We start from the raw sequence: 21,667 nt of genomic DNA on the forward strand, positions 1-21,667 counted from the left end.
GGACGTCTCCTTGGGGGCTGCTCGCCTTCCAGTTGGGCAGGCTGAGGAAAAGCAGAGGTATTTTGAGCCAATCCTCACCATTAGGAAACTTGATAAACAAAAACTAAGAAAAACATGATTTTTTTATTATGTCTATTCCTTCTTTTTTCCTCCAAATGCAGACAATCAAGACTTGATTAACCTTGATATAACTTCTGATAGCTTCAGACTAGTCCTAAGAATCTGGTACCAACAGTTTAGTTTACAACCATTACTAAGCATGAGCTATACGCCAGGCATCACGTGAGGCTCTGCCCAAGTACAAACGTGACTAGAGGTGGTCTTTATGCTCTCCTGGCCCTCGCAGCCCATCAGGAAAGCAAGACACACAGAGCTAGCTACATACACAACCCAGACTGCCTTGTGTGCTCAAATCATCATCGATTCTAACTGCAGACAGTGGAGCTGGGCAAACGTCATCTGAGTTGAGACTTGTAGGTGGAGTAGGATTATGAAAGGCAAGGAAGTGAGGCACAGAAGAGGAGGGCAGAAGAAACATGAGTGATCAATGACTTGGAGGCACGTCTGCGGAGCAGGACATGGCTCTGGGTGGCTGAAATATAGTGTGGCTGGGGGACAGTGGAGGGAAGAGCTGGCTGGGTTTACTTTCCTAGGGGCCTTCAACGCCATGCTGAGAAGTTGTTGATGCAACAAAAGGCAAATGAGTCAGACTGAAACATTAAAAATCAGAATTCAAACAAATTCAGAGACTTAACAGGCTCATGCCATCTCCTACATCTCCTGGGCACAAGGATGTATAATCCCTGTGAATGTGCATTTATACAAGACTCAAGAACGTCGGGGCCACAAACCTGGCAGCCAGTTTCACATTTTGCTTTCTCTGGAAGGAATAATGCGTAAGCAGAAGGGAAGTCTGGAAGCAGCAGTCCTATATTCTAAAAAGGAGCTCCGATCTTTATACCTTAGGACACTTCGGGGACAGAAGCCAGAGAACAGGAAGGAACTGCAATGTGCACAACATTTTGAAAATGAATGAAGAGTTCTCACAGGCTGTAACATTTCAACCCAGGGAGGACAGAACAAGAGAGCTTGGAGGGCTTTCAGGCACACCCAGATACCAAGCTAGGGTTTCCTCTTGCAATTGGATGGGCAAAAGGCACCTCCGAGGAACTGGGGCAGAAGAGCCACTCTTCTGCGGCCTGATATCACATGACTCACCGTGAGCCAGGCCGTGGATGCCAGCTACAAGGTGTTCACCACTCGTGGCCGCATGGTATCTGATGTACTCCCGCTCCGACTGATGGCGATTGTCCATCGTCTTCCCTAAGCCATCTGACAACGTCCCCGCAAACTGGAATGAATACAAAACAGAAGGAAAAGACTTTTTACTGTTTTAATTATTTTAAATAAATACCTTCCCTTGCTCTTAGCCGGGAGTCAGTAAATACTGAATGAGAGAGAGATTAATTGCTGAATTACATATACTGTGTGTCCCGGAAGAGTGGTTTTCAAGCACTGGACACAAAACCAATTGTGGGACATTTACACAGGTGGACACAAGGCTTGCAAACAACTACTAAAAGTCCATAATGACATTTACCTTTCACAGTCCTATTGCAAACTTACTGAAAAATTAAAGGTATAACAAAATGGCCTCAGGGAGGAGAGGCGAGCTTTGGGATTCTATAACGGTAAGGACAGAGGCTCTTTGCCTTAAGAATTAGTGGGATTCAAAATAGAAATGTGGCCAACTGTTGCTTCAGGATTTGGCATCCACATTTTGAGATGCCTTTTCTTTCACTTATTCAACAGTTACCAAGTGCCTAGGTGCCCAGCTCCATTTGTCAAAAGAAAAACAAAGTTTTTGTTACTTTGTTACAAAGTAACAAAGTTAACCTTTTGGAAAGGTTAACAGGTTAGGTTACCTTCCATACAAAGTGGCAGACTTGAACCCATGACTTCAAATGCAAAATCCTCCCCCACCAATCAGAGAGAGATTTTATTTATCCTGGCATACTTTAACCAGAGAAGCTGTCTCATCCATCAAAGCTGGATAAAAAGGACATAAAACTCTGTTTTGTCACAAGACAATTTGAAAAGGTTTAAAGTGACAGTTAATAAACCACAGGGTACTTACCCTCATCGTTCAGACATAAAAAGGGAAGGATATCAAATATGTAATTAACCTTCTCGAGAAGGATCTACCAAAACAAGTGGTTTAAGTGCCAATGACCCAGGACTAACCTTTTAGAAAACTCACAGGAATGTTATTTAGATACAAAGCTCAGAGGAACGACTCGAGGCAAACAGCCTGCGGTGAGGACCCGGTACACTGGCAGCCTGGCCATCACAAGGCTATTTCATTCTGTTTTGGCAAGGAGGGGCACACAGATCTGCCCTGAAAGCCATCAGTCCTGAGGCTTCTGACACGAGAGACGAGGGAAGGTGAGAGTTCTGGGCACAGAAGAGAGACTAGGGGAAGGAACAGCAGTTCCATGTAAAGCAACGGTTCCTGGAGCAAGACTTGGGAGCTCTCATTCCTTTCCCTCTGACCAAAAGCTTTTATGATCTCAGGCAGTGATCACGGACCTTTCTGGAGATGCAATCCTTACCATTACTTGCTTTTTTGCCTAACCTTCCCTGTCACTCCCTGTTTAATTAGAGAACTGGTTAATGAAAAGTGATTTTACACTTTCCTTTAGGATGGAGACACCATGGGATTCTGTACTAAGTGGGGGATCCCACTTGAGAGCCCCTGCGGGCCACGAGCTCAGGGGTCTGGCCAAACCAGATACTAGTCTCAACCATTCCGTTGGCCACGTGACCCTGAGCCAGGTGCCTGACCGCAGCACCTCCCTCTCGGCATCTGGACAATGGAGATAGTCCTGACACTGTCATGTGGCTAAAAGAATCAGTGACAGCGGCTCAGGGTAGGAATCTAGTTAGCATTCTTACTGTTATTATTAGTCAGCTACTAGTCCAAGGAGGAACATCCTGCACCATTTGAAGAAAGCCTTTCACAGGTTTAGATTTATGGTCATTTGCACTAGGCTTTAACATAAACAAAACAAAACAAAACAAAACAAAAAACCCTCTCTTTCCAGCAGATAAACACCGGCCTCCAAAGTGAATTTTTGGAGTGGTACCATTTATAAAATTAGAGTGTTGGACTTGGTGGTTTCCAAAGTCCTTTCCAGCTCTGACAGTTTGTGATCTATGATCCAAGTTAGAATGTCTTTATTAAGCACTTACTCTGGGCCCAGCACAGATTTAGGTACTGCTGAGGATACAAATGAATAGCAGCCTTGGACCTATTCTCAAAAATGACAGTCTCGTTAGGAAGATAACAATTCCATACATGAAACAGCTACAAGAACCTGGAACACAAAGTGCACACGCACTTGGGAATCAAGTGAAGAGAGAGAAATGTGACCCTTGTTTTGGAAAGAGTTCCTGCTATGTTCTGGAATTATGTAGGCTGCCAGTGGCCCTCATTTAGGGTGTGGACAAAAATGCCTCCCCCTGATATTACAGAAAAGGTGAGAGAGCGGTTCAACTCTTACCTTCCTGGAGAAGAGAGATCTCCCTGGAAGGGATATTAAATTAACGTCCTGTTTACCTGGCAGCCAACTAGGAAGAAGTTAAAAACCTCATAATACTTTTCCCCCCAAGAGAATATGGGGGAATCATCTAGGCAAACTGCCCAGTACCAACCCCTTTCCTATAACTGACCCCGTCCATCAAGAAAATAAGTTCAATTTCCAAGGTCTATGAGGGAGCCTAACTGCCAGCTGATTCTGTTGCAGCAGCCCCGGCACCCCAGCACCAACCGGTCTTGGGTGTTTTCTGCACGAAAACACCACATTGACCTCAGGAGGATGGGATAAGATGACCTAAGAGATCACTCGTCCCTCTAAATGCTGGATTCTTCCATGTGCTTCTCAGGGGCCTCACCACTGCCCTGGAAAGGTGCCCACACCTACTCCACCTACTCTAGGGATTCCATTTGAATTACCACCTCTCTATCTATTAAAATATTACTGTGTAAGCCAACTGGGCTTGTCCTTTGTCACTTGTGGGTGGAAGTAAAGGGTACAAAGATATTGTATTAACAGGAAATGACTACAAAAGTCTTCACCCCTAGAAATGTGACGTTGAGAACTCAGAAAACTTGCAATCATGTAGCAAATCCATGATCCGACCAAACCCGTACTGATGAGAGGTTAATAAGATTTTACAGGGAGAGACATTTTATAGGAACTAAACCGAAGCCAGCCAGATGAAGGGTCAGAGGCTGGGCTTCAGGCCAGTCCACTGGGCTTCTGAGTATTGAATCCAGGGCACCACAAAGCTTGTGGCCTTCTCTCACTGTGGGAGCACTGAGTCATCCTTAATTCCATCTCTCATTCCCCACCTCAGTGGGAAAGTAAATCACACCCCATATCTTATTTCTCCCTCAAAGGGTGAGAACACATGGGCTGTAGGGGGAGGTGATTCCAGTAAGCACTCTTTATGGGTGCCCTCTGGAACTGGTCTTCCCTGAGGCTGGAAGCGTTGTTTCACACATGTCCTTGACTTTGAAAATGATCATCCAAACAGAGCAGAGATTCCCATGAGAGCTACAACATCATGTGGGAGTCGCTGGTGCAGGACAGGCTTCACCACCCACCCCAGCTCTGCCTCTGCATTTTAAAAAGAAAAGCCGTATGCATTGAAAATCGAGCTCAGGCTGAAACTTTTTCATAGCAGATGCTCCAAATGGGAAATGAAGCCTGGGGGCAGATACTCAAACAAAGGAAAACCAATCCCAGAGGCACTGGAGGGAAAGCTGAAAATCATCAGGATACAAGCAAGTCCAATCCAGCTCTGCACCCAGTCAAACAACTAATCAGTCAAACATGTACGGAACCCTCCTGCGCCCCAGGCTTGTGAAGGAGAAGCATAAATCACAAGTTGTGTCTGCCTCTCTCCTCCAAGAAGATAGGTAAGTGGCATAAGGGAAAGACATTTACACATGAGCTCGAATTCTGACTGTGACATTTAATAGCTGCGAGATCATGGACAAGTAACTTCGCCTCTGTGAGCCTCTGTTTCCCCATCTTCAAATGGGAATAAGAATAGCCATCTACAAGGATGCCATAAGGATTAGATAAAACGTGCAAAGCACTTAGCACAGAGCCTAATACACGAAGCACTCAAGAGAAACAGTATTGAGTTATCCAAACTTCAATTTCTTCACATGCAAAATGGGTACAATCGGATTCTGCAGGGTTGTTGTGAGGATTAAATGAGGCAGTGAGCACATAAAGCATCTGGCAGGTGTGTCCCCGGTACAGCGGAAGCTGTCGGGGAGGGAAGCACCACAGCAGACAGCATGAGCTAGCAATTGGAGGGTGATCTGTAGCTAACTCGTAACTCCACTCAGTGTAAGCTACACCTCAACACCAGAAGGAGCATTTACAGGGACTTAGGTCAATATCGCTCACTTGGTAGCCATTTCAAGTCCACAAAAAACTTAAGGCTGCAAGTGAATACCGTCCTAGCTAAAATGAAAGGTTCTGAAGGAACAGGATGTCCTTCAGAAAACCTGCTATTACCCTTGCAAAAACAACAGTGACTTCCCCCCTTCTTTCACTGAAGGACGCTTTAGCACATGCCACACTTGTGAATTCTGGCCACAGCCAGAAGTCATTAATTTCTATAAAGCCGTATTTTCAGCAAGGGGGTAAAAATCCCAGAAGTACTTCAAGATGCCCATTCTACTGCGTAGCTGACACACACTACGTGTCAATACCCCACCTTCCAAAAATAACCCCACTGTCTACAGAAATGGAGCCACTACAAATTAGCCTGGGTTTAGAGCCGGGCTCAGAACAGCTGATTTTATAAAACTGAAATTCAAGTAGATGCTGGAATGATGCAAGAGAAAAAATTTACACTGTGTCCCTCTGTTTCGTCCTATCAGTTTTCCTGACCCTTTTAGGAGATTCAGCAAGCATGGGATGCCAAAGATATTTGGCCAGTGTAACAGAAGCCTGGGCTTGAATTTCTCCCCCTGCTCTGGGGTTCTTCTTTCACAGTTATTTACCTAATGGAAATTTTCTCTTTAGTATCCTTGCTCCACTGAGTTATTGCTGATGACAGCATCTTCCTTGTCACCAGGGCCGATGTGACCCACGCAGCACAGGAAAAGGTAGAGAAGTATTAGGAGTTCGTGTGTGAGGGAGAGTCCTTCTTCCAGCGTAAGGCTGTATGGCTGCAGGTCTCAGAGCCACCATGGCCTGCAACAAGCTATGCTAGAAAGTGGAAACCCAGAACCCCAGCTATACGGTGCCAGAAGGAAGGGCGCCGTGAACTCTGGGGGTGCTGCCATGACGCAGTCAAAAGGCAGGGGCAAAGGAGTCAAGTCCTTACCGTGCGTGCTGTGCAAGCTGGTGAGAGCTGCTTAACTTCCTGGAACCTCAGTTTGGTTCTGAAAAAAACAGTCTAAAGGGCTGCTTTGAAGGGTTAAGGAGATAATGTGAAATGCCTGGCACACAGGAGGTCATCAGTTTTTACAAGTTTCTTACAAGCAGTCTGGAGGCTTAAACTGCAGAGTTGTTTTTGACTCTGCCAGAATACTAGTAGGAAAACCTCCTTTAAGTCATGTAAGACCTAAGTCGCTTCAAAACTAAGGTCTTCACCACTTCACTCGTGTTGCTAAAACAGCCACAGTTAAAAATGATTCTCGGAGTCTGAGTTTTGCCTTAACATTGAAAAGCCCTTTTGTGATACTTGTGAACAGAGCAGAGTTAAATGAGAATGTGATCCAACAAGTAGTGGGTATCTGTCACCAACACAAGGCAAACCAAACAGCTAGTCCTCACTCGGCCAAATGGTGGAGGGGGCAGGCTGGGACTGGGGACCGGCATTTAAAACAAACAAACAAAAAGGCATGGAACAAGTTGAGGTTTGGCAAGAAAGAGGCATTTCTGGACCCCAGATCTCTATCCACTAGAAGTGGGGCAGGTTTGTCTTTTTTTCAGTTCTACTTGGTGATGATTATGTATAGCCCTTAAGGCAAAAAGAGAAAGGGGAAGGAATCCAGAAAAGAGACCCTGAATAAGAATAATAAAGACATTTTAAAGCTAGGATTGGCATTCTATTCCAGCTAACATGCCTAAACCAATGACCTTGGGTTTTTTTTTGGGGGGGGGGGTGCAGAGAGCTCTGGAGATCTAAAAGCCCTCCTACCCTAAGACATACACCATGTTGCTATTTCATGGGTAAACACTTATCAGGCAACAGACACTCCTTTTCAGTTAAGAAACAAAGTTATCCAAAACCACCCAGAATTATCTCAGCACACAAGGTCTGAACATAAAAGCAACAAAGTCAGACCTCAAGACTGGCCTGGTTCTTAACTAGCCCAAGACACACGCCTGCTGAACTGGCAAGTCTCTCTTGATCTTCCTGACCCAGTTGTGAACTCAGATGTTGTTTCAGATTAATCTAGAAGCTCAGAGTGGATTGAAGCACTCTCATAATAGGATTTTGCTTTTCCTTTAAAAAGGATTGGTAGAGTTTGCTAGAAGGCTAAAGCACAGAAATAAACAGAATACACACGGGTAGCACCAGGAAGACTGATTTTCGACAACAGACAAGTATCATGTCTGTCAAGTCCAATTTTCCCTTTTCTTTTCTACATCAATTATAAAGGATCATGTGGGCAGGACGCATTTCTAAACCCAGCTGTGGACAGGATGGTGTCCCAGCTTTAGCTCTGTATCAGCCAGGCCTCGTCGTAGGCTTCCCCCAAGAAGGGGTAGGGGATCGTGCTGAGGAGCCAGGCACCCACTTATCTACCACTGAAAACCCCTTCAAGCACACGGAGGGAAGCCAGAGGTGGGTTTCCCTACAGTTAGTGCTAGTCAAGGGGAATAACCTTCCCACTCCTTGAGGCCTCCATCTGCCATGCCAACAAGGTTTTCAATACGCATAAATGGCCCGCACCTCAGTATTGAACCGAGAGACAGACTGAGTTGCGGGAAAAATCTCTCCGAGGTGGTCACACCATAATGCCTGATTGGGCAGATAAATTATTTCAACACTAGGAAAGCACACACGCTTTGGGTAGCAAGGATCCGAACTCTGTCACTGATCCCAACTCTGTCACTAGTGTCAGCCGGATGAACATGAGCAAAACACACACTCTCCTTAGGGAACAGTGTCTTCATCTGTAAAACAGGGAGGATGCTATCCACGGAGCTGCTGGGTTAATCCAAAGAGACCTTAGTTTTAAAAGTACTCGGGGAAAAAACACAAAGCAACGTGTAAATGCCAAGGGTTATTACTGCAAATCTTATTCTTTCTTCTAATGCATGCTCCACTACCCGTTCCTCCCCAACTGAACCCTGCATGTCTCATCCTGTAATATAGGAGTCACCTTATACCCATTCTGGAACAAAGGAAAGCATAAAGAAGTCAATTATAAATAGACTAGACTCTCAAAATGCAGAAATTCAGAAACAGAACATTTCACAATAGAAAAGAAGCTCGAGCTTATCTCATTCCCAGTCACAAGGACTTCATTCTTGTAATGTACTTTGTATTTCAAATGAATAGATATATTCTCTTTAATACCAAAAGCTTGGGAAGAAAGGAGAAGGGTGACATCATAGAGGACAATCACAGATGCTAGGCACCAGTATAAGCTGAGCTTCTTACTGAAAAAGTCAGGTGTGTTTCAAGGGTTTGAAATGCCATGATGAGATTTTTTTTAGAAAGAAATCTGTACCCAACCGGTTTCTTCAAATAAGTGAAGTTTTAAGTGCGTATGAGCAGAATGGGTAAAGGAGAGCTTCCAATTGCTGAAGACCACAGTATAACTTTTAGAAGAGTAAACACAGGCCAACAATGTTTACTGCATTGTCCTGAGGATGTGGCATCTATGAAATCATTTATTAGTTTAATCCTCACAACAACCCTACGAAGTGGACTCTATTATTATCCAGTTGTACGGAGGAAACTGGAAAGGCCATGGGTGGGGGATGAGTGAAATAGGATAGGGAAATTAAGAGGTACAGGCTTCCAGCTACAAAATAAATGAGTCACGGGAATAAAATGTACAGCTTGGGGAATACAGTCAATGATAATGTAATATCTTTGTGTGGTGACAGATGATAACTAGACTTGAATGTGAGCATTTTGAAATACACAGGAATATCAAATCCCTATGTTGTGTACCAGGAACTGTCAGTCAGTTGCACTTCAACAAACAAACAAACTTATAGGAAAAGAGATCGGACTTGTGGTTAGCAGAGGCAGAGGTGGGGAGAGGAGGAAGTGGACAAAGGTGGTAAAAAGGTACAAGCTGCAGTTATAAAACACGTTACGTACGAGCGATGTAATGTACATGATTAATATATTTAGCACGGTTCTGTGTTATATATGAAAGTTGAGAGTAAATCCTAAGAGTTCTCATCACAAGGAAAAAACATCTTTCCTTTCTTTTCTTCTGTATCTCTATGAGATGATGGATGTTCACTAAATTTACTTGGTAACTATTTCATGATGTACGTAATATTTAAGTCAAATCATTATCCTGTACACCTTAAATGTTTACACTGCTGTATGTCAATTATATCTCAATAAAACTAGAAGGAAAAAAAAAAAAAGAAACTGGAAAGACCATGATCATCTCCAGCAATAGCCTGCTAAGCCGCTAAGTATCCACGTATATTTGATACTGGATAATCTATGGAGAGAACCCAACTGTGATTTCTGTTATTGTCTCCAAGGAAAATTTCCTCCTGAATGCCAGTGAAAATCTTATAGAGACGCCAGGTAGACATCCTTCCTTTCCCAAGCAGTGGTGGCGACAAAGGAAGGAAGCTGACAGAAGTGTAAAAGTTTCCAAAACATGACGTGCAAATTCCTGGATAAGAAAGAGGGTCAGGCTCCAGTCCCCCTTCCTGACGAGTACCCCAATTCAGACACCCCACCCCTTTCCATCACCCACACTTTGCCCTAGGCCATGCGGCCTAAAATCCATCTCCCCCTCTCCCCAAAGCTCTCACCCTCACATCTGAAACAGGCCCCAGACAGAGAGGAGGTTCTGTGGATGCCCACCGCGTGGACCACATTACACCACGCCAGGCCACCGTGCCCGTGCACCATTTGCAGTTGGGGAGAAATACGGAAGCCACGCTGGGCGGGGACTGGGACCAGTGACTGCAAGAGTCCCTGCCTGTGAAGAGGCCTGCTCTTCCTCCTCGCTTCTCACAGAAGGATCTGCTGAAGCAGGTGGAGTGCCAAAGCGGAGAGATTTACTCCGTCAGAGCTGATGTGGTCAAGCAAATCTAGCTGCTGAGAGGCTGTCGCTCTGGCATGGGCTGCTATGTGTGACAGTAACTGACATGTGGAGACACACATACAAGGGGGTGGGCGATGGGGGAGGGAAAGCTAAGAGGGCTGCGGGGAGAGAATCAGCAAAGCCCAACCATGCTCCTAGGGGGGTGAGAAGGGCTCCTGCAGCTCGGGCTTCACTCCCCTCCTCTCTACCTCTGCTGCGCTGCTCCTCCCCAAGCCCACCTCCCCCAGTCTGAGAGGAACACAACGTTCAGTGGACACCAAGGTGCTGTTTCTTCCTACTAACTGCACTGCATGGGGGTAGATGGGATGGAGCTAGAGATACAAGGGCCAACTTTTCACATGTCAGGGAGGTTGTTCAGCAGCAAGTGTGATGGATGCGAGGGAGAAGACAGCAGGCGGGGAACTGGGCTTCAGCACCTGGGAGAACAAGGGAAGATGAGCCTCTCCTGGGGGGTGGGGGTGTGAATGGAGGCAGTTCAGCGCCAAGGTACTTGAGTCCTAGGTCATTTCTCCTGAGACCTGGCTTGATCCCAGGCTCAAAGAAAGGCCACAGGAAGGTTCTTTTAAAAACAGACTCAAAGGTTCCCACCCTTCAGAAGGACTAAAATTTAAAAACTGCAGTTGGGCTCCTCAGAAGCCTCTGGTATTTGCCTGGGATGTCCCCTGGATTCCTTAGTGGCCTTTTAGTAGGTGTTCCTAACTTTAATATCCTTCAACCCCGCAAAAGATGACCTGGGAGAGAACATTCAGAATTCACACCCATCTACTTCCTGCAGATCTGGTGTTTTAAAATCCTGCTGAATTAGGCATTCCCAGGTTAACAGATTTCAGGTCTAAAAAACAAGTCCTGGAATGAGGAAGAAAACACAATCCACTTAACTCAAAAGATGCCCTTTCAAAGGTGACTTAATGGACCTATTCTGATGCCTTGTGTTGCTTTTAAAAGAAAACCTTCAATTACTAGGAAGATAGAAAAATAGGGGCTCTGGTTCACTGTACTTTCAACCTAGAAGAAAGCTAATTAACCCTTGTTTGTAAAAAAGATTCACCCATTTTCTTGCCGAAACAGAACTGATTCTTTAGGATGAAGTTTCCTTAAGGATCTCTTATAATTTCAGGAGTTAAGGCTGATATAGTCTCTACCCCCCGACACACATTCCCGTCCACTGACCATCCTTCCCCACGATTCTTCTCTTTAAGCATCAGGCTCTGGTCTGTACTGAAATTAAGTCCCTCTGTAAAATTCTTGCTGTTATATACCCCTCACTGCAAATGAAAAGCTCAGAACGTAAGTTCTGCAGGGGAATGCACATGAGGGGAAATCAAAGCACTGGGCACTTGAAAGTAGAAGGATGAAGAAGTATAAATCCTCTCCAGAGAAAAATCATATCAGGCAGAGGCTCTAAAACACTTCTTACACAGCACCCAACATTCAATAAAAACTACCAGACATGGAAGTCAAACAAAAGGACTGAAAACTAAGAAAAAAACCCCAGACAAGATCACTTACTAGGGATCCAGGCATTAGAGTTATTAGACACAGAGTTTAAAATAGAATGATAGTAATGTTCAAAAAAATTTATAGAAAGATGGAGAATTTTAGCAGAGAACTCAAATGTTAACAGATGGATGAAACCAGGAGAGTAGACAGAGCACCAAAAAGGACTAGTGAGCTAGAGAGTGAGTCAGCAGAAAATATCCGGATCAAAGCACGAAGAGAAACAAGAGCATAGGAGACTCAGGGGACATGGTTTTAAAAGTCCAACTTCCATTTAATCGGAGTCACAGGAGGAAAGAGTGAGAAAGCGGCAGAAGTGCTATCTGAAGTGACACAAGCCAAAAATTTCCCCAAATCTCTACAAATTAAAGACATTTGACAAATCCTAAACAGGAGAACCATATCTAGGCACGTCATCATTAAAAACTAAAGACAAAGAGTCACAGGATAAAAGACATATCACCTTCAGAAGAGCACCAATAATACTGGCAGCAGTTCCAACAGGAATAATGGAGCATCACGGAATGGTATTATTCAGGGGCTGAAAGAAATTTGCCAATCCTGAATTCTAAATTCAGTAAAAATGTCTTTCAAAGAGAGAGGTGAAATAAAGATGTTTCTGGGGGGGGGGGAAGCATTAATGGAGGTAAAGTGTTATAAGGACCTTGTATTATCTGAGAAGGAAAATAAAAAAGACACAAAGATGGGACAAATAAAAATTCTATGACTCAGTAACTCTGCTCCTCAGTATATAATGGAGAGACTCTGCACATGTGCTCCAGGAAACATGAACAAGAATGTGAACAGCAACCTTGTTCATACAGCAAAACGCTGGAACAGTCCAAATGTCTTAACAGTAAAGTCAATAAATTGTGACACATCCATACAATGGAATACTATATAGCCATGAAAATGAATGCACTACAGACACACGTCAGCATGGATGGATCTCCAAAACGTAACGTCAAGCTAAAAAAGAAAGGTCACAAGAGGATATATTTAGTTTGATTTTGTATGTAAGTTCAAAACAGGCAAAGTTGTTTAATGACACATACAAATATGGTAAAACTACATACAGAAAAGACGTGATTAACACAAAATTTGGGACAGAGGTAATTACCTCAGGGTGTGAAGTGAAGGAAGGAAACGTGATCAGGGAGGTTTCAAAACTACTAATATGTTCTATTCTATCAATATAATATTCTAGTTTAAGCTGAACAGTAGGTCCTGGTATTCATTTGATAGTTCTTTAAAGTATACATATACTGTATGATACTCTATGTATGACTCTTCCATAATTGAAAAAAAAATTTACGGAACTTGTTTTCTAAACATGCCACCAAAGGCAGAATTCACTTTTTAAAATAAAAATTAACTTCTTTAAAATCATGCCCATATTTGAAATATCACCACATTCAAAGACATCAAAACCAGAATGTTTGCTAAATTTTGCCACTCAGGCAGGAAAAGTGAAAAAACAGAAAGAAACCACCTAAGGAAAAAAATAAAGGTAATTTGGACAGCTATTTATTAGAATCTTGTAGAAAACTTCTCATTGCAATGATGGAGACAAAAGCAGACTGTATAAAGGTCCTTTCTCCATTCAGCACCTTCCTTCCTCCACTAAAAGCAAGGAAAATCTTAGAAATGAACCCCTCAGTAAAAGGACAAGAAGCTGACTAAAAAGAGGTGGAGAGAAATGAGGGCTTGCATATTAACATAATCGAGTCCACCACACGGACTTGAAACTCTTCTCTTCAAACACGTGCTATGAGTTAACATCATATGACTTTAGTTTCACTTCTTAGTTTAGAGCTGAACTGTCCAATAAGGCGACCACATGCCACAGGAGCCCACTGAACACTTAAAATGTGGTCAGTACGAGTTATGATATGGTGTATGTGTGAAATACATACTGGAATTCAAAGAGTTAAGATGAAAAAAAGAATGTAAAACATCTCAATTATTTTTACATATTGATTACAAGTTGAAATGATAATATTTTGGATATAATGGGCTAAATAAAAATATTAAAAATAATTGCATCTGTTTCTTTTTACTTTTTTAATGGGACTTCTAGAACAGTTTCAATTACAAGTGTGGCTCACATTATATTTCAATTGGAGAGTGCTGGTTTAGAGGTCTGACTCTAAAAGAAAATGTTTACGGACACAGCTTATGAAATTAAAATTAAATTCAAAAGATACCCAAATCTTAAATTTCAATTATTTCCTAGATAACCAATAATATATTGCAAATAGCTACTATTCACATGGGCAGAAAATAACAGATGAAAGGCATTGGTCTGGATTTAGGAAGAAAGGCCTTTGTTACCCAAGATGGAAGTATCTAGTAGAAAGGTGGGTAGAAAGTTAACTACGGGGACGTACCCCCATCAGGTACTACTCTTATCGTTCCCTTGCCCAGCAGGAATGGCTCCAGGTCTACGACTTTTCAACTTCAGGTCAGCCGTCACAGATGCCTCCGCAGCCTTTGAATGGCCTCTCCCTGCATACAAGCCTGCAGGGTTACCACTGCTGTACTCCTTCTGAGTGTAGCTTTATTAGTATGGGTGTCCGACTGTCATGTAAACATGCTGTATCTGTTTTGCTCACAAGGCTACATGGGCTGCAGCATGCTGAAAGGCTTGGAGTGCATGCTCCAATGACAGGGAGCCAGGGAGGTTTGGTCATCTTCGTACCATACCACCAGACAGTGTCTGGAACACTGTTAGAGCAAAATAAAGATTTGCTTTCCATTCTTTTTCAACTCACTAGCACTTAACCCCAGTCCCACTTCACAGAAATGACAGATTCTACTTCACTAAGGGAAAAAAAAAAAACCTCTTTCCTTACCCCCCACCCACCTTAAATTGAATAAGTGAGCTATTTCTTAAACCTAGACCCCTTCCTCTGTGCTCTTGTAAGGCCCTGTCTTGGATATCTCTCAATCAATCCTTTTTTCTCTTGTATCTTCAGTCTTTCTGGCTTCTTCTTCTCAGAATGACAGATACAATTGAATCTGCTCAATCTTAAAAATGCCTTCCGTTAACTTTCCCTTCCACTCAAGTTATTATTCATCCATTTTCTTCCCTCTGTGCCCATATCTCTTAAAAGATACGGCATCACTGTCTCTTTTTCTATTAAATGAAGGCTCTGAAGGCACGTTCCTATAGCAAATAACACAAACCAGGGATCAAAACATATAATGGTGTCCCCTCAATACCCATAAGGCTGGGCATAACTGGAAACAAAGGGGAGCATGTTTAGTAGCAGTTAATGCCTGATTTCTTAGCACCTCTCCCAGACAAGTGGGAGCCCAGGCATGTTCCTGGGCTGCAGGTATAACACAAGCTTAAGGCTGTATCCAAGAGGCAGCATCCAGAGAAGAAAAGAAAAACCATCTACAGTCCAAGGCAAAAGGCGGGAAACAAGGCAGAAAGAACTCCCTGAAATGTATGGAACTCCTACCATGACTTTTCAGAGGGTGCCTGTGGCTTTGCTGATGGATAGGAATGGGGCCTCTCAGAGGATCTTGAACCTCTAATCCTAACCCTTAACAACTGCTGTAAAGTCTATAAGGGTCAGAGATGCAGGAAAGCAGGACATCATTGCCTTGGATGTTTCTTAATCTTTAGATAAGTGCCTCAACTTCCTATGCTACCAAAAGAAGAATGCCAAATGGACTTAAAATGAACCTCAGAACTTCATGGAACAAGATGAGAAAATAAAATTGGGAGATTGTTTCCCCCCCACCCCAAAAAAACAAAACAAAACAAAAACCTCACTCTAGGAATCCACTGAAACGAGCCCTTTAAGCTCAAAGGGGAGAGACGCTTGCTGAAAGCACGCTGCTCAAGTCCTAACTGTCTGGTCCACCTCTGCTTCCCCAGGGCGAGGGACAGGGCCAGGCACAGGGTATGGATGCGTACACGACAGTGCAACTAGGGAATGGACAGGTGCTGGTCTCCCTAGTGAACCTGGAATGAACTCACAGGAGCTTTGGGAATAAATGACCAAAAAGACTGCTCACTGGTTTGACTTGAAAGTCCGTATTTTTAAAAACGTGTTCTTTTTCATCTCTTCAGCTCCGTGTGCTAATCACTTTCCTTATGTTGAGGGGTATCTGGTTTAAAACTTTGCTGAGAAGTTTTCATCTGTTCTATCTATTGAGTGCCAGAGGATACTGAGGAGACTGGGAGATTCTGGCCAAGTATTTTCTTTTAAGGCACTGTAGCGCGTTCACATTGCTATATCTGTGCGCACACTTCACAGAGTCTATGTTCACAGCAGTCACAAGTGAGGCTGAAACATGTAAAGGAAACCAGAGAAGTTCTGGAGTCACACATTTGGGTAAATTTTGGCTTCACTTATTGGCTGTGTGATCTTCGGCGACTTCTCAGTGTCCCTTCTGTAAACTGAGATAATGCTGAACTCCCAGGGTCCGTCCGTTCCTTCCCCCTTTCATTTCTTCCCTCCTATCAACAAAAAACGTACTTTGCATCAACTATGTGCCAGGCACTGTTCTAAGCGCTGGGGATGCAGCAGTGAAGAAAAGAGACAAAGTTTGTGGCCCTCTTGGGGTTTATATTCTAGTTGCATAGACAATAAACGATATAAATATACAAAATGAAAGCAGTAATAAATGTTAAGTGAAAAATTAAGCAGGGAGGGAGGATAAGAGGTAGTGATAGAGGGGGTTGCAATTTTAGATGAGGGAGGGGCGCTAGGAAGTCTCACTGACAAAGTGACATTTGGATAAAGATGCAGGTGAAAACCATGGGGTTATAGAACATTCTAGGCAGAGAGAATTGCTGGTACAGAGACCCTGAGGCAGAAGTTCTGAGGGACAGCTGAGCAACAGCAAGCAGGTCAGCTCGATGGAGCCAAGTGGGGTGGGGAATGACAAGTGGGTAAAAGGCAAGGTTAGAAAAGTACAGGGGGAGGCAGACCACGTGCCCGTTATAAATCACTGCACAGACTTTACTCTTCTCTGCAGAGTGAAAGGGGAAGCCACAGGAGGGGGCTGAATGGAGGAAGGACCCGATCTGAGTTCCATCTGCTGTACTGAGAGCCGCAGTGAGAAGGGGGGAAGGAAGGGTGGACACAGAACCTGCTACAATAGACAGGGCGGGGCTGAGTGCTGGGATGGATGGCGTGGAAGCAGCGGGTGGGAGGGGAAGGTCCACAGGCGGCACAGCTGACGGATGTGCTGAGTCAAGGATGACCCCAAGGTATGCGAGCAACTGGAAGAAAGGAGAATGGAGAAGAAAGGTGAAAATGGTATAAAGTGCCTAGCACTGTTATCGGGCTCACGGGAAATGACCAAATGTTAATTCTTTACATGTAAAACTTTCGGCGCTGATTCAGAGCCCAGGCATCCAAAATGGGGTTAGCAGGCCATCCTAGAGCCAGGAAGTGCTTGTAGAGAGAAAAGTCAAATGAGAATATACTCAGCAGCTGGCTCTACGGTACTAACTCCCCAACTGGTTAACTTCCACCAAAAGATGGAACGTGTCTCATTCTCTAATTATCCATCTGTCAGAGATGAGGGGCTGAGATGCCGACCTTCATGCTGTCAATGAATGCTGGACGTAGCACCATGTTTCCCCACCAAACAGAAAGTTTCCATGGAAAAGAGCAATAAACCATGACGTGGTGAGAACACAGGAAAACTGTAAAGAAGCAGCATTCTGTTTTATGTGTAATTTTCTCCAACTCCTATGAAAGTGACTCAGTTCACCGAGTCCAGGACACAAGTGGCAACTCACAAATGCTCACGCTCTGAGTGATGAGGGCAGTGAAACCACCACAGAACAGGCACCAAGGTGAGCCACTCTGAGCCTCTCCAAGGAGAGAAGAGTCCATTCCTGATGGACATTTTATCAGATTTTACTCAAGGAACCTTTTCTTTATCATACTTGCCAAGCCGCCCAAGCTAACTTCAATCTTGAGAGTCAAAGACCCAATCTGTCTCCCACCCCGAGAGCCAGGCAGACGCCATCCAGCACCGCAATTTTGGGTGTAGGGAAAACACTGAGGTCCAGAGTTCTAAGAAGTCAACGAGGGACGTATGTAGCCTTAGTCTGAACACTGGTGGAGAAACAGTAGCCATTCCTACCTCAAGATAAATGTCCCCTTTGAATCCTACATGAAAAACTAAAATTCCAAATCAACATGTGGACACTGTCATTTGCCTTGAGTGGAAACAGGAAAGGAGGGATTTTCAGAGAAAGATCTAGTGACTGGAGTGGACAGGGGCAGGGTAAGTTTGGGGGAACACATTCCTATATATAATGCGCTCTTCCCTCACAAATTTAGGTCATGTCTATTTGGCTTTGTCTAAAGAAAATGGTGAAACAGTTTAATGGACTGATCAAATGGGGTCAGAGAAGTTAATTTCCCAAAACACAGTTAAAAAGTGAGCCTACCACCTCCCTCCTCCCTCCCCCTCCCTTTCTAGCCCAGTTGTTTTCAATGAGGTCTAAATACCCCCTTTTCCTTTAACAAGGACCCTGAGGTTTGTCTGTCTGGGCTTCGGGGAAGGTGATTTTCTGCCACATCCAGATGGAGGTAGGGTAACTGGAAATGCCGGAGGCAGTCCATGACTTAGCACTAGACGGAGTCACTCTGGCCAGAAAGAACGGCTTGGCTGGATCTGCAATCTGCCTGCTGTGAACGGGCCGTGATTTGATTTTAGTCCTAATTATACAAAAAGAAAGTTAGGTCTATTTTCTTCTGGAGGGGTGGGGGCTGTCGGTTTTGTTCTGGTCTCTGTCAAAGGTGCAACTACTCTGCTCACATACATAAAAATACTTGCAAAAAAGTAATAGTTAACATTTTGTGTATGCAATTTAGGGTCATTTCATGACAGTGATACTAGGCTTAAAAAGTGACAAATCCAGTTAGGTCTCTTCCCCTTGAAATTCACTTCTAATCAGTAAGGGGAGAGGAGGGAAACAGAAGGAAGTAAAAAGGCAGGCCGGTCTTTCCCTGAATAGGCAGCTGACGGCACGGCATGCTCTCTGGTCCCAGTGGCCTGCCACCCCGGCGCTGCTGCAGCTGCCCCACGTCCCTGAGTCCCTCCTGCCTGGGCTGCCCCCTGTGCCCTCCTGTGCCCACATGGCCAACATCTCCGTGACTTCAAGGTCGGGCGCAGGCCTTCCTTCCCTGGGTACAAAGGCCTGCGCTCCGTTAGTGCCCCGCCGGCCCTGCACAGACTTCTGTCCTGGCACCTGAACGCGTTAACGCGCACAATTACTTACGGGACCTTCTCCCATGCTGGACTGTGACCCAGGGTGCGGGGGGAGGGGGAAGACCTTTGTTTTGTTCTTGTTTGTTTCCTCTGTGCCTCGCACACACCCTGGTGTTTTAGCTGCTCACAGGCAGTTGTGAACTTACTGTGTAGGCACAATAAGTAACAGATTTGTTAATATGAGGCTATGCGTTTTGCACAGAAGTCTATATTTAGTCAGCCCAGAGTGTGGAGCTAGAACGAAGTTAAAATGCCTTCACTAAGTGCCTCGGACAGGGTTAGAGCATTTCCTCATTCTCAGCCACACACTTTGGCTTGGACGGTGCAGCACCTACAAAAGGGCTAATCATATGACAGAGGGAACTACAGGGAGGGGCTTTAAACGGTGACTCAGATTCTCGGCACCCCCTTGAGAATGCAGCCTTACATGGTTAGTCCCTGCAAATCTGACACTGAAGACGTGTCCGTGAATGAGGCCCACTAGACAGGGGCAACTTTTTGCACCAGGTGGGGCCAGGAGTACAGGCTCTGAGTCAGAGAACCTGGGTCCCGGCCGGCTCTCTTCAGAGCCTTGGGCAAGTTACTTAATTTCTCTGAGCCTCAGTGTCCTCTGGTATCAACAGGGACCAGCACTTCAAAGGGCCACTGTGAAGATGAAACAAGTCCATTCATGTGGAGACTCAGAACAGTACCTGGTACTCAGTGAAGCAGTCAGTGAATATGAGCTAGCAGCATTTCTAAAGATACCCATTCAGCTACTAGCCTAAACTGAAAACTTCCCTCAACTGTGCCATCACATAGCAACTATCCCATGTTTCCTATATAGCAATACCCAGGAATCAAGATCAATTAAACACTTACACATAACACACTAACATATTCCACACAATCAAGCTCATTACCCCACTATTTCACGAATCGCATGGCAGTGAACAAGCCTCCTGGTCAGCTCTGAGGACAGATTACGTGAGACAAGACGCAAGGAAATACAAAATTAACATTGTGGTTACCGTTTATCAGAACACAGACAAAGCCAGATACACCAACAGTCCAGAATGAAGGAAACAGGTTGCTGGCTTTTGATTGGAATTTCCTCAGATTGTTACCATGTAGTACGAACTTAATCTAAATGTTTCTTTGCACACAGTCAAGCTTATGTGAAATGTATCAGAAGTGATAGAATAAAGGCTTGGGTTTGTGTGTGAACAAAACTGCTTTCAAGAAATGTATCATTACCAGGCAGATTAAGAAAATACCACGGACTTAAAAGTACCCTTGGTCTGTAAATAAATTAGGTTATAATGGAAAAGGATATGAAAAAGAATATATATACACACACACACACACATAACTGATTCACTTTGCTGTATACCTGAAACTAACACAACATTGTAAATCAATTATACTTCAATAAAATTAAAAAAAAAATAGTAAGTTAGTTTACCGCTTGTTGGCGGAGGAGGGATATACAGGCTAAATAAACAAAAGAACAGGTAATCAAACACTTTTAGGTGACTTTTCCAGAAGTGCAACTGACCGTAAAATGAATTGTTATGCTCGTACTTGACAACATTTTCAAGATGGCGTTTGCTCTGACATTTGAAACCATAGCACCACACCACCACCATCTCAAAATTTAATAAGAGCACTTACTGTGGATTGATGTATGGTATCCTCCCCGCAGTACCCCCTACAGCTGGCAAATGGATTTTCCAAGGAAAAGGGGAAAAAACTAGGACACGCCACAACAGGTACTTATTACCCAGATGAATCAGTGGGGGGAAAGGAGCAGAATTCAAGCAGTCCACCTAGAGTATTTCAAGAGCAGGATGTCTCCAGGGAGAATGTGGCAAAATATCTCTAATGGTACCAATATATGTAATTCCATAAAAACAGCAGCTAAAACCAATATAGTACCAGGCAGAATGAATGACGATTTAAGGTCAGAAATAAGCAAATGTTCAGACTCTTCAGTTTGTTTTCTTCTGTTTTGAGGGACAAAAGAGAGGAATAAAGAATGTGCTAGAAATCTGGGGAATGTGCTCCAAACCTCCTTCCTCCGCCTCCTCTTCCTCCTCCTCCTCACTCCTCCTCTTTGTAAAAGGCCTTTAATTAGCTCACATCCCATCCCAACTGGGGATCCCTAATACATCCTGACACCAGCCTGCGGCCGGGGCAGTGGGGTCTAAGCGCAGCCAGATTAGCAGGCTCCCAGTGGAGCCCCTGCTGCTCTTATCTCCGCAGATGCCTGAAGAGTCTGGTATCTTCCCTCCCAGCCCTCCTGGGAAGCCACCCCAGCAGGTGCCCATTGGCAATAGTTTTGTGTTACAGGCCTGAATGAATGATCCCCGCAGGAGCTGCCGACTGTTTTCACAGACACAGAAGGCAGTCAAAAGTCCACCGCGTGAACTTGGAATGACCCCAGCTGCAGAGTCACTGGCGGGTTCACTGGGAGGGCAGGCACGCTTTATTAAACAACTAATACTCTTCACAGATAACTTTCCGAAAAAGCACAAGTGTTAACTCTTTGCAATCTCGTTCCGACAAGCAAGTGGAGGGGCT

At 44.3% G+C, this 21,667-nt stretch overlaps 2 protein-coding genes across 7 annotated transcripts in view; one reads left to right on the forward strand and one right to left on the reverse strand.

The window, feature by feature from the left end:
• Nucleotides 1-21,667, forward strand: part of LOC117202358 (basic proline-rich protein-like) — a 447,146-nt gene that overhangs the window by 133,078 nt on the left and 292,401 nt on the right. The gene's annotated exons all lie outside the window — the stretch shown is intronic.
• The window catches only part of VPS13D (vacuolar protein sorting 13 homolog D), a 245,260-nt gene that overhangs the window by 52,766 nt on the left and 170,827 nt on the right, over nucleotides 1-21,667 (reverse strand). For all 6 annotated transcript variants that reach the window (XM_033432975.2, XM_049695910.1, XM_049695917.1 and 3 more), the window contains one exon: nucleotides 1,219-1,351. In XM_033432975.2, coding sequence (XP_033288866.2) covers nucleotides 1,219-1,351 — 133 coding nt within the window. The remainder of the gene's footprint in view (nucleotides 1-1,218; nucleotides 1,352-21,667) is intronic.

The sequence above is a fragment of the Orcinus orca genome, chromosome 1, assembly GCF_937001465.1.
Source record: "Orcinus orca chromosome 1, mOrcOrc1.1, whole genome shotgun sequence".
Lineage (NCBI taxonomy): Eukaryota > Metazoa > Chordata > Mammalia > Artiodactyla > Delphinidae > Orcinus > Orcinus orca.